Source organism: Phlebotomus papatasi, chromosome 2, assembly GCF_024763615.1.
Source record: "Phlebotomus papatasi isolate M1 chromosome 2, Ppap_2.1, whole genome shotgun sequence".
Classification (NCBI taxonomy): domain Eukaryota; kingdom Metazoa; phylum Arthropoda; class Insecta; order Diptera; family Psychodidae; genus Phlebotomus; species Phlebotomus papatasi.
In genome coordinates, this window is record NC_077223.1 from 110,177,012 (window position 1) to 110,190,356 (window position 13,345).

General features: G+C 36.8%; 2 protein-coding genes across 2 annotated transcripts; both read left to right on the top strand.

Annotated features, from left to right (window-relative positions):
• The first annotated feature begins 511 nt into the window (after window positions 1-511).
• On the top strand, window positions 512-1,950 carry LOC129801129 (putative nuclease HARBI1). Its single transcript, XM_055845893.1, has 4 exons — window positions 512-722; window positions 847-1,196; window positions 1,263-1,566; window positions 1,644-1,950. Exons 1-4 carry the CDS (start codon window positions 589-591, stop codon window positions 1,948-1,950), a joined length of 1,095 nt encoding a protein of 364 aa, XP_055701868.1. The 5' UTR covers window positions 512-588.
• Window positions 1,951-5,002: 3,052 nt separating this feature from the next.
• LOC129800807 (neurofilament heavy polypeptide) lies at window positions 5,003-11,333 on the top strand. Its single transcript, XM_055845475.1, has 3 exons — window positions 5,003-6,388; window positions 10,723-10,859; window positions 10,946-11,333. The coding sequence occupies exons 1-3, from the start codon at window positions 5,077-5,079 to the stop codon at window positions 11,141-11,143; spliced, it is 1,647 nt and encodes a 548-aa protein (XP_055701450.1). The 5' UTR covers window positions 5,003-5,076; the 3' UTR covers window positions 11,144-11,333.
• The last annotated feature ends 2,012 nt before the right edge of the window (window positions 11,334-13,345 follow it).

A 13,345-nucleotide genomic window follows, 5' to 3' on the forward strand; every position in this document is an offset into this window, starting at 1 on the left:
ATTATTATATCCACCAAATTGATAAACAATTTGACAGAAAATATTCTAAGACCATTTTGAGAGAAAGGGATAAAAATGAATGAGAAAACGATATATTTTACAACGCCATCTATTGAGAAATTCCCATGAAAACCAGATTTTGAGACAACTTTTAGAAAAATTTTGTAAAGTAAATTGGGTGAATTCGGTTTTAACAAGAAATTTTGTGGCAAATGGAAAGATTTTACGAGAATCTCTATGGCGAAAGGGGTAGCCAAACATCTTGTTACTTTTCCATATAAATTGTCTTATTTTACAAATTTTTTACGAGATTATTTACGAGATATTTTTTTCAGAGATGCTAACTGAGGGCCAATTATGATGTTCTCACACTCGCAAAGTGAGTGCGAGAGCTGCGAGTTGACTCATCTCGATACAGTGAGAGAGGGAATTATTGAGCGCTACTCGAGAGGCGAAAGTGGCAAATTTCGTGACACATGGAACGGCGAATTGACATAACCTATATTTTTGTCAACAACAAGTTTAGTTTGGTTCTGAAAGTTGTGAAAAAATCGTGATAAATAAGAAAAAGTGGGCGTATTCACGAAAATGTTGATGGTGCAAGAAATGTTGGACGAAATGCTGTTGGAGGATTGGATGGAAGAAGCAGCTGCTGACGAGCTGAACGCATTAAGACGACGTATACGGAATCGGCAGCTCGCACTTGATCTTCCTGATAAACGGTATACTCATTGTAATTATATTTATTCAATACTTTTCTTGAATTTTTTTGCTGAGAAATTTATATACATTATGAAATTATGAATAATGAGGGTAATCAAGATATTACTTTTCGTAATTTTAAAGGTTTACTGAACTATTTCGGATTACTAAGTCCATGTTCGAGGAAATCATGAATCTCGTGGAATCCGATATCCCTGAACCTTTCCGAAGGTCTTCTTATCCGAAAGCTACACAAGTACTAGTGGTTTTGCGTTTTCTTGCCATCGGAGACTATCAAAGACCAGTAGGAGAAGACCTTTTGCTCGGAGTTTGCCAAAGTGGAGTCAGTAATATACTCGAGAAACTTCTACCTATTCTTGAGAGGCGCCTTGGGTCTAAGTACATTAAGTGGCCGACAACACGTGAGGAGCGACAAATCTCTAAAGAAGGATTTTATGAAAAATACGGAATACCATCAACAATAGGTGTAATAGGTATGTTAATCTTTGTTCAGTGTATAAAAAAACTGAGCATTGTGTGAAATAGGTTGGATTTTACAGATGGCACACAGATTGGCATAACCTCTCCAACTCAGGAGCATCTATACCTAAATAGAAAAGGATTTCACAGTATCAATGCTTCACTAATATGTGATCATGAACAGAAATTTATTTATGTTGATGCCCGGCACCCTGGAGCGACCCATGATGCAGCTATTTGGGCTTTATCTGAAGAACGAAAATTTCTTTTCAACATCAATCGTACTCAACACGAAAGATGTTGGATCCTAGGTGACTCAGGTTATCCGCTCGAACCATGGTTGATTACACCGTATAGGAATGCAAGAACGGATGAGCAAATAAGGTACAACAAAAAAGTAACAAGTTCGAGCATTCTGCAAAGCTGGTGCGCTTTGACGACCTTCTTTTTGTTTTTCACAGATTTAACAACAATTTCTCAAAAATAAGAACGATCATTGAAAATTCAATTGGCGTTTTGAAGAACCGCTGGAGGGTACTTTTGACTTCTGAAAGAACACTTAGATACAAACCCATAAAGATGGCACGCATAATCAATTGCTGTGTAGCTCTTCATAATTTTTGTAAACTAGAAAACATTCCAGACGTCGAAGGTGATTTCGTGATTAGTTATGACGAGGAAGATGATATTTTTCAAGAATATGGTCAATCGGCCCTCCGAGAAGAAGGAGAATACAACAGGGAACTCCTAAAAAGATACATAATGTAAATCTAATCTTCTTGTGATTCTATTAATGAAGTTTAAGTTCTTGAAAATCAGTTAAATAAAAGCAATACTTTGGAAGAAGAGATCTTTTATTTCAAACTATTTCTCAAAATAATTACGGAGACTCTCATGGATATTCTGGAATGTCTTCAGTGTGTCTTCCTCAATCTCCAGGCGTTTCTTCTCGATGCAAAAGCGTTCACGTTCCAAATTAAATTGCATTTTGCAAATATTTTGCGTTTCCTTGGAAATATCGATCAATTCCTTAAAAGAATATTCAAAAGCTTTCTTTGTTTCTTTAAAGAAAGATAATTGCTCTTTCTGAAATTGTAGAGTAGACTCGAATCTTTCATTGTATGCCTTTAGTAGAGTCGATCCTTTTGTATTTGTCAGATTTTTGCCCTTATTGGCATGCGATCCATTTACTTCCATGGTTTCAGCTTCATTTAGAACTGCAATCCCAGCATTTGAGCTACATGAATCTTCATCTAACGCAGGATATTCAACCGATGGATCATTTTCACGGGCTTGGAAAGGACCGGAATGCGAAGGACCGGCATGCGAAGGGCCGGCATGCGAAAGGCCGGCTTCCGGTGGACCGGCTCGAGATCGATCGGCTGGCGCCTGGGATGGGCCTGCCTGAGATGCATCAAATTTTTCTTGCAGTCCGCCAAATCCAAAATTTATTCCGGGATTACCTTGGACTGCTTTCGATAAATCCAAGAGGTCCCGGACTCTATTTTGGATGTCAGTTAGTTTCACTGGACGTGCCCTCCCTCCCCCTGTGGTGCCACGATCGACTTCTGCTTCTCTAACTTTCTTTCTCGTTTCATGGATGAGGTCGGTCCATACCTTTCTCCAACCTTTAGCATCCCTTGCTGGTGGACCAGCTGCATTCAACTTCTTCTCAAGTTCCAACCATTTGTCCTGCTTGAAACTCTTATAGGAAGTCCCCTCCGCCTTTCCGGTGGCAATTGAAATGTTGTCCTCCATAAAGGTTATTAAAATATTCATTTGCCGCCCTGTTGTTCTTTTGCTTTAATAAAAGAAATAGAAAAAATGATTAGAATTGCACATAATATTGAATAGGATGAAATAATATTTAAATGTACAAAATATACTTACACACCACCCATTTTGACGACTTTTAGGGGTTAAGAAATCAATCACTTTGAACACATAATAAAGAAGAAGAAGAAAAAATGGCGACCGTACTCGCACACGGTAGCTCCTGAGCAGCCGAGAGAAACCGACTCGCACACCCAGCAAAATATCGAGTACGTGAGCTCAATAATACTGTCTCTCACATTTTGCTCGCTCCCGCGGAGTGAGAATCTCAATAATTTGGCCTCTGAATTTTGACTATTTTTCAGGAGAACACTTTTTTCACTTCAATCAGTTTTTAGTGAAAAGTGAGCGCCGAATGAGATATTTTAAATTACATATCGAATGAATAACACTAGTAGTTTTCTTTTAGTTTTATCTTTAATTCCATTTTTATTGGCAAGTTCTCTTTTTTATATTGATCTATTTGAAGCCACCTCCTTAAAACTAAACCTACCGACCGTTTTTGATCGTTTTTTTTTTGTTAAATCGTCAGTTAAATCAGCATTTGTCGTAACTTCATTTTTGCGATTTTAGGATATATACATATTTAGAATCAGCGTAATTTTGTTTATTAAACTCACTTGAGAAAAAGAAACCTTTATAAGCCTCTTAAAATTTATTTTAAATAAAAATTATCGTAAGTGCCCTTAATTAATAAAAATTTTTCAGAATTTGTCGTAACTTCCATTTTTGGTGAAGTTACGACAAATTTTCATACAAAATTTGCTCTAACCAGCATTTGCCGCAACTTCTTTTGCTAGTTTGCGTGGCTTGTAATTTGCAGCAAAAATTTAATATTTCTCCTCTAAAAAGTTTACAAACTCTTCCATTTATCCAAAGACAGTGCGAATAATGCAACATTAAATAATTTTAATTCGATATTTCGAGAAAAAAGTGAGAAAAAATTCCTGCCCATCTCTCATTAATTCAAAACAAAACAAATTGACGCAGCAACAAAACATCGTTGCATTTCAAAAAGTTTGTCGCCCGAATTTCTTTCTAATTCGGGTGGTATTTCGGTCTCAAATGCCCGAATTTGAGAGTCTACCTACCCCATAGCAAAATTCCGCGGAAATTCCAGTGGAAAACTTGCGTCCAAATTGCAAAATTCGCCGGAATTTGACGCTAAAATTCCACTAAGTTTTCCTATGGAATTTGGAGCCGGTGATTCCATTGGAATCATAGCTCTCCATGGAATTTAAAGTACGAATCACTGGAATTCCAGCGTTAAATTCCGCGGAGTTCCGTGGAACATTTATATGGAAACTCACACGTGAAACGTCCGCGGGATAAGTTGAAAAAATCATATGGAAATTTCCACTATCTTTCCATAGTGTTTTTTTCCACTTTTTTTCGAATGTCAAACAAATAAAATGGTGTTGTCAGAACGTGGATAATTTATTTACAAACCTTCTGCATTTTTAGTGACTCCTGCTCCTGCGATGAATTATAATATAATTAATTATGCGACACTGCGTTTCGTATACATAATAGTAAAGTAATTACATTAAATAGGTCGCCAACCTAAAATAATACTGTTTTTATGCAATTTAATATATAATATTAGGAAAAATTATTTTGTTTTATAAAATATTTTTTAATTGCTCAAAGTGTTAATTCGTTATTGCTGGTTTAGTAAAACATATTATAATCCTCGTAATCTTTGCTATTTCTTTAATATTCGGAAGTAAAATCACGAGGTACATGTGACAGCTTCATTTTTTCTCCATTTTATTTTGGTGGAAAAATCCAGAAAAATCCACATAAATTCCACGAGCATTTCCATGGATGTATTCTATATAAAAAAAAAATCCAGCACAAATCCCTTAAATTTTCCTTGGAACGTATTATGGAAAATTCCTATGGAATTTTTCGCTTATTATTCCTATTCCGCTTTTTTTGCTATGGGGAACTGTATTAAGAATCACACCTAGCATAAGTTTGCAAGGCCTTACCAAAAAGTTATGAATGAAATAAAAATGACAGTTGAAAAAAGTATACAGTGAGTAAAAAATAGTGAAAATGAACGGAGGAACAGCCTCAAAGAGGATGAGATACTCAAATTCCCAGGTGCATCATTCCTTGGGAATGCCCTCAGCCCTGTCAGATATTACTGGCCGCAGTTACAGCTACTATCAGGGCATGGGAACGTCGAATTGGCGGCCTCCTCTGCCTCCTGGAGGAATTCCTTCTCTTCTCTTCAATCCCATCCAGCCTCCACCACCACTCCTGCCACCAGCTCCAGCTCCAGCTCCTCCCCCGCCTCCTCCTGAGAGCCCATCAACTTCACAGAGTCCCCAGACGCCGAAGTCGAGGATTGTTGAAGATGAGAAAAGCCCCAAAGAAGGAAAATCCAAGGGCAGGAAGAAGACAATGGCCAGCAGATATCCACGGAAGGCGTGGAATAGGGAAGATGCTGAGAAGGCATTGGCTGTGGAGAATGAAGAAAATCCCGTGTGCACGAGAAATTTGCTGATAAAATTCCCTGATCCGAGGATTACCAGAGAACTGGTTCAGGGCTTCTCGCCTGCCATTGAGAGTGTGCACTTTCAGCAACCTGTAGCTCCTCGGTACTGCTTTGTCAAGCTCAGTCCCGAAGCTGATGTGCAGCAGACAATCCGGGAATTGTCCAAGGTGAAATTTGGGGAAGGGAACATTTCTGTGGAAGTGAAGAATGAGGAGCAGAAGTTTGAGTGTCCGCTGGAAGAGATAGATCCCTACAGTTTATACGTTGGGAATCTTCCGAATAAAGTGACAGTGGCAGCTGTCAAGGAGATCTTCTCGACAGCCGAAAAGGTCGATGTGGGATTTGCCCAGCGAATGAAGTTCACCAGGTACGCCTTTGTCCGCTACAACACCGTCGACGCTGCCATTGAGGCTTTCCGGAAGACTCGGAACCTCGTCTTTGAATCCCGGAGCCTCAATGTGCGCTTCTACAGGCACAGAGCTTCAATTGGAATGCCTGGAGAAATAAGAACTCCCATGCCCAGAAAGACTCCTGCCGTCAAGACTCCCGAAGCCACCGAAGAAGATCTCCCTGAACCTCCTCCTCTGCCAGCTACTCCACCAACATCAGCTCCTCCTCCTTCACCTCCTCCGCCGCCTCCGGAATCCGTAGACTCCAAAGAAAATGTCCTGGAGGAAGCCTCAAGGCTGATCCAGGACTCAACTCCAAGCGAATCTCCTTCCCTGGACCCAGAAGTCCACGTAAAGACAGAATCTGCGGAGAATTTTCCTTCCAAAAGTATTAAGACTGAACCTCTGGATCAGGATCTGGATGATAAACTCTACGACAAGCTGATCAGTGCTCAGAGCGAAATGGAGCAGTCAGAGGGTGAGTTCAATGCTTTTCCATTGACCTTCGAGTTTTTGGTGCGGAAATGGCATGCAGGAATTTCTCGCTTTTCGTTTGCTTTTCCCGCTTTTCCATTTCCCTTTCAGAAATTGCATAACTCTGATTGCTATTCGGATTAAAAGATTTTATGCTTGAAAATCTGTAAAAGATTTTTGATCTTAGGGTTTGATCGGGCTCAAACCTGGCAAAAGTGTTTCTCGTAACAAAAATGTTGGAAGATTTGCAAGGACCCAGTGACAAGACAAAGTTTCTCTCATAGTTTTCCCTTCGGAACTAAGGTGAACTCGAGCCAATCTGGTCAGGGAACCCACAGGGTACCCGGGGGAACACTCGGGAAACACGAGGAACCCTCGGGGAACCCAGGTTTTTCAGGGAACTCTCTGGGAACCCATACATTTTTCAGGGGATTTTCAGGGAAACTGGGGAACCAATATATTTTTCTAGGAGCTCTCCTGAAACCCGGGGAAATCCAGACATTTTTCAGGGAACTCTCGGGAAACCCGGGGAACTTATAAATTATTCAGGGAACTCTCCAGACACCCATGGGAACCCATATATTCTTCAGGGACCTCTCGAGAAAGCCAAGGAACGCATACATTTTTTAAGGAGCTCTCAGGGAACGGGGCGGGGTACCCATACGTTTTTCAGGAAACTCTGGAGGGGCACCCGGGAACCACTATTGTTTTTCAGGAAATTCACGCGGATACAGCCCGTCAAATAATTTCATCAGATATCTTTAAGATTTCTGCAGAAAATATCTACACCTCTGCCGAAAATCTGCCGAGAAATCTGTAGATGTTCCTACAAATTTTATTTGGGCTTGGGACAAAATTCGTCCGAAATTTTTGCAGATTTTCTAATGAATCCTAGTGCACGCTTTGACGAATTTCCGTAGATATTTTGCCGATTTTCTGTAGATTTTTTCTACATTCCAGACTTTCCAGACAGCTGTGTCAGAAAAGATGGAATATTTTTCACTGAAGTTTGCAAAATTCAATAGAGTTGTTCTTGGTGATTTCACAGTGTTTATATAAAATAAAGAATTCTGCGACGCCGTGTTCTAAGTAGAGAATAGTGAAGTGATATCTTTAAACACAGTGTCGACCTAAATTTCGTGTTTTTGTATCATTCAATTAGCGATTTTTAAGAAATTTGTATTTTTGCTCGCATCTTTTTAGTTATCTAAAACGTTTAATCCGTAATACTTGTTAAGCAGAGCATACCATTTTCTTTGTAACTGCTGCAGTTTCTTGATAAATCAATAATATTTTTGTTGAGAAAATGGAGACTATGCAGATTTTCTATGCAGAAATTCTGCCGAGAATCTGCAGATTTTCGGAAGAATTTCTGTCGAAAATCTACAGATTTTCAGGCAGAAATTCTGCCGAAAATCTACAGATCTCCTCTGAATGTATACTAGAATAAACCGTTACAATTCAAAAAAACCTCCGAGTAAAATCGGCAGGCAGAGCAATGATTTGACGGCCCGTCAAATAATATCTGCAGATATCTTTAAGATTTCTGTAGAGAAAATCTACACCTCTACAGAATATCTGCAGATAATTCTGTAGATATTCTTACGAATTTTATTTGGGCTTGGGACAAAATTCGTCAGAATATTTCGGCAGATTTTCTGACGAATTTCTGTAGATATTCTGCCGATTTTCTGTAGATTTTTTTCTACATTCCAGACTTTCCAGACAAGATGTGTCAGAAGAGATGGAAAATTTTCACTGAAGTTTGCAAAATTCAATAGAGTTATTTTTTGTGATATCACGGTGTTTATATAAAATAAAGAATTCTGCGACGCCGTGTTACAAGTAGAGAAAAGTGAAGTGAAAACTTTAAGCAGAGTATCGACCTAAATTTCGTGTTTTTGTATCATTCCATGGGCGATTTTTAAAAAATTAGTATTTTTGCTCGCATCTTTTTACTTATTTAAAATGTTTAATCGGTAATGCTTGTTAAGCAGAGCATACCATTTTCTTTATAACTCCTACAGTTTCTACATAAATCAACAATATTTTTGTGAAGTAATGGACACTATGCCGATTTTCTCGGCAGAAATTCTACCGAAAATCTGTAGATTTTTTGCAGAAATTCTGCCGAAAATCTACAGATTTTCTAGCAGAAATTCAGCAGAAAATCTACAGATTTTCTCTGAATACACTGGAATATACCGTTAAAATTCAAAAAACCTCAGAGTAAAATCGGCAGGTAGAATAATGATTTGACGGGGGGAATAGACTCTCTCAAATTCGGGCATTTGGGACCGAAATGTCACCCGAATTAGAGAAAAATTCGGGCATCAAATGGTTCGAAATGCAACGATTTTTTGTTCACCTATGCTCATATTAATTACAAATTTCATGAAAATCCCTTAATAATGTAAAATCGGTTCATAAACTAAGACAAACCATGGCAAATCTAATGATATTTGCTTCATTTGATAATCATAGTCAAACTTGAAAAATGTCATCAAACTTTTTTCAAATTTAACTGGCGCCTGAATTAATAAAGTAAGTGTTTTATATGGAAGGTAGGCTTAAAATCGGCTTACTATTCCGACTATGGTAGGCCTACTTTCCCTATTTGTATATAATATTTATCTAATATTGTATAACATTTCTTCCGGCCGGGCGATCTTAAAAGAGCCGAATTAACGAGAGTCTACCCCATAGCAAACTTCCACTGAAATTCCATTGGAAATTTTGCGTCAATTCCGCTCATTTCATGGAATTTGACGCTAAATTTCCGCAAAGTCTCCCATGGAATTTTTCCTAGGAGAGGCCATGGAAAATGGCCATTCCATGGCAAATTTCAACAACATACAATGGAAATCCAACGTCAATGGAAGTCCATGGAAGGTTTGTATGGAAAATCAAACGTGGAAATTCTGGAATTTTCCATGGAATTTTCCAGAAGATTTCCTATGGATTTTACAGCAACACGCCCCCGTTTTTGTAGGAAAATTCCTGCTTATTTCCTGGGGAAAATCCAAGGTATAATTCCACGGAAAATTCCACTACCTTTCCATACAGTTTTCCAAGACAATTCCACACATTTGTTTTTTCGTTTTACCGATAGAATATGTTTGTGGCACTACAAAATATATGGATTTATTTTGCTCGTAAATTTTATGCAGATCTTAGTGATTTCTGTGTTACCTATAATATTATGAAATTATGTGACGCTGCGTTTTGTTTTTTTTTTTTTTTTGATAAAAGTGAAGTGTGATTAACATTAAAGAGACTGCGGACCTAAAATATTACGTCTTTTTATTTCATGGAATGTTTTTTTTTAGGAAAATAATTTTTTGTACGATAGCTTTTTCTTATCTAAAGTGTAAATTCATTATCGCTGATTTAATAAAACTTATCAAAATCTTCTATTCGAAATATTCCATACAAAAAAAAATCCACTATAAATCCATGGGAATTACCTTGGAAACACACCATGGAGAATTTCCGTGGAATTTACCAAGGAAAAATACTGGAAAATACCGAGGAATTTTTCCTTGTGGTTCCTTATTCCGCTTCCTTTTGCTATGGGGTAGTCTACTCACTGTGTATTTGTTTTTAAGGAACCCCCGGTAACCCCGGTAACTATGAGATCTCGTCTAAGCTCTAAGGTTATGTTGAACATAACCTCACAAAATTTAGCTAACTTGCTAGCTGAGAAAAAAACTTAATGCGATATTGCTTTTTAATTTAGGTTCATTGCATCTCTTTTGCATTAATTTGCTAATTTAATCACATTTAAATCAACATTTATTGCATTTTCCATTTAATGTTTGTTTTCTGACAATATCTATTAACTTTAACAAGCATGGAAAGGGATTATAAATGCAAAATTTGAATTGTTTTTTGTATTCATTGTACAATCAATCGGAATAAATTTTCATAATTTTCAGTTCATTTTGTCTAATTTATTCATTTATTCAAATTTATTTTTCTGATTTGACAATTGAATTGCTAATTATTTTATTTGCAATTTGGTGGCATCACAATTGTTTTTCTTGTGTAAGTAAATAACTATGTAAAATTTTATCAGTAATCATGAGGAGTGTTAAAATTTGTTTGAAATCATAATTTATGCTTTTCACAATTGTGCTTAATTTATTAACCATTTGGGAGTGTTTTCATGGAAAAGTTTTTGAATTTTTTTGTTAATAAATAATTTTATTAGATGTGTTCTTACTTTCCTGGTTCTTTTTATGCATTTACTTTGATATTTGTATTGAATTTAGTTTGAGAAAATTTTCTTGAGAGAGCTTTAGCAGAAGTTTATCAAGCGAGACTTTTTTGTGTTAGGTGAAGATTTTGAGGAGGAGGATGAGGATGAGTCGGAGGATTTGAGTGAAGAGGAGACTAATGATGAAGAAGCCCTCAAATACGGTCAGAATCATTGGGACATCCTGCGGAAGGAGGAAGAATGGAAGGAGAGTAAGGTAATTGTTCAATTTAAAAGCAAAAGCCATCTTTCTTCTCTTTTCGAATCCCTCAAATTAACCCTTTTTTTCTTGATTCGCTGAAGTATCAGCCAACAAAAAGCTCTGCAGCAACTCTTTCGTCTCTGTCCTCATCCCTTGAACCCATTGACCGTCTGTCAGCGATCTTTGGTAACGACTTTGGCGATTGTGATGAGAAAATCGACTCAGAAAACGATGATTTGTTCAACGAACTCAATCCAGATGATTTGGACGAGGACGAGTTTAATGTTTTTAGTCCCTAATGCCCTCAAACCTTTAACTTATCATACCCCTAAATTTACTTCAAAAAGTAAATTTGAAAATAATTCGTTAAAAAAAGGCTCTATATTTTACTGTACAATTTTAATTTATACATTATTAGGAATTAAATTGAAAGTTTATAATGTAATGCATGAAAATTTTCTATAATAAAGGAAGAAATTCTATGACTAATTTTTCTATTTTCTTCTTGAAATGTGGCAAAATTTTTGAACAAATTTTCCAGAACGGAAAACTTAAATTGAAGGTAAAATTATATTGGACAGCTTTAAATATTTTCAAGTTAATAATTTGAACCCTGAATATAATTTATGAATGTTTGGGAATTAAATATTGGGAACAGTTTCCAGCGCCACTCGCGGGAGAAAAGAATACCCTCGCGCGGAAGAAAACTCTGTGTCAGTTAATTTTCAAAACGGCCTATTTTGTCATTTTGTACACTATTCCCACTACTATTTAGCGGTTCTAAACCGATTTGAACTGATTCATAAATCGTACAAAAGATCGCCCAAAATACCTTATCGGTTTATAACCGGTTCACAACCGATTTGAGTCGGTTCAGGCTTGTCAAGAATTCCAAGACCTTTCCTGCGAGACCAAACATAACTCCATTCGGTTTAAAAACACGCTCTCAATAGCCTTTTATATTTATATTTTGACCTTGGAAAACTATTATTAGCAATGCTTCAACAGTATTTTCGTATGAGGATGAAATACCACTTATGCCAAGAAAAAAAATTGTTGAGATTAAGAAAAGTATGCATTCAGGAAGCCCTCTCTTACGGCGTTATCACACTTGCATATTAAAATTGTATTATGATGATTAAAATGTTATTTGTGTCTTTGAGTCACCTAATATTTGGGGTTTTTCTATTTATTGATAAAGAAGTGGACTTGGCCTGCAAAAATAAGTTTAAATTTACCTAAAGCATAAATATTTTTCACATTAAAAAATTAAAGAGAAAATCGCATTAATTTTTCGAATTAATGCTATAAATCAATTTATATCAAATTTTGCGGGCCAAGTCTACCTTTTTATCAACAAATAGATCAAATTTTGAATATAAAATGATTCAAACAGACAAATTACACATTTGGACTCTCACCAGCGACAATTAATGTTACTCATATTAAAATTTTAATGTGCAAGTGTGATAACACAGTTACAGCAGCAACTGATTTTCTCGCAAGAGAAAGAAGGAAGTTGTACAAGTAGACTCCCCTAACAAAGACAGTGCGGCGGAAAGTCTCACTAACAGATTTCGGCACAATGAGACCGATGCCCTACAACCTAGTCGAACCACCGTCTGTCAAGAGGGCCGTCAGATATTGGGGACATCATCGCGAGAAAAGAAAAAGAAAAGTCGTCTCTCGGCTTAAGCCGAGAAACGGCTTATAGTTAAATGGGAAATTTAGTCAAAGCACTATTTGCATTATAATTACGTTAGCCCATCTCTCGGCTTAGGTCGTAATGGTGTCTAAGAAATATGTTTCGTTCATAAGACTGACGTTATATTTGAGCTATTTTGACGTAATAATTTCAGTAAAAATTACGTAAGCGCCCGCTTACTTTTTCGGATGATTGGGAGACAATCTGACAGATGTCCGCTTCGTTATCCGGATGGATTTTTTGAATTCGTTCAATGTCTTGAAAATTTAATAATTTTTTGTAGAATTAGAATAAAAGTTTTAAAGAAGATTAAAAAGACATAATTAGAGAATTTCTATGCTATTATACTTTAAACAGAACCATCATAGGATAATTCATTTTCATTGCTGAACACACATGCATATGACCTGAAAATTATTTTAAATGTAACCGTCGATAACTCGTCCGGATTATTCCGATCCGGATTAGAGTTTTTTTTAACCTAATTTCTAAACTTTCGTGAAATTTAAAAGGTTTTCCCTATTCTCAATGGATTTAGAAAATTCCACTTCAAAAGTTAATGCTGATGACTTATTTAAGTTGTTGATAAAGTTCAAAAGAGTTACTTCAAAACAGCTCTCAATGGTTCCAGAAAATCACAGTGGAAGAGGATTAAAATTGTGCCTATCACACTTCTTTCGCCACATTCGTGCCCATTACGTATTCCACGACATCATCTGCCTGTAAATTTTCCCATCACACCAATTGGCAAGGACATTGGGGGCGGAGAGAAATATTACTAAAGTACAATTGCCGA

What these genes read in the sequence shown, in the direction of transcription:
- LOC129800807 (XM_055845475.1), top strand. Translation starts at nt 5,077, where the DNA reads ATGAACGGAGGAACAGCCTCAAAGAGGATGAGATACTCAAATTCCCAG. An exon ending in CGAAATGGAGCAGTCAGAGG is followed by an intron (nt 6,389 to 10,722) that starts GTGAGTTCAATG and finishes TTTTTGTGTTAG; the next exon opens with GTGAAGATTTTGAGGAGGAG. An exon ending in AAGAATGGAAGGAGAGTAAG is followed by an intron (nt 10,860 to 10,945) that starts GTAATTGTTCAA and finishes GATTCGCTGAAG; the next exon opens with TATCAGCCAACAAAAAGCTC.
- LOC129801129 (XM_055845893.1), top strand. Translation starts at nt 589, where the DNA reads ATGTTGATGGTGCAAGAAATGTTGGACGAAATGCTGTTGGAGGATTGG. An exon ending in CTTGATCTTCCTGATAAACG is followed by an intron (nt 723 to 846) that starts GTATACTCATTG and finishes GTAATTTTAAAG; the next exon opens with GTTTACTGAACTATTTCGGA. An exon ending in ATCAACAATAGGTGTAATAG is followed by an intron (nt 1,197 to 1,262) that starts GTATGTTAATCT and finishes TGGATTTTACAG; the next exon opens with ATGGCACACAGATTGGCATA.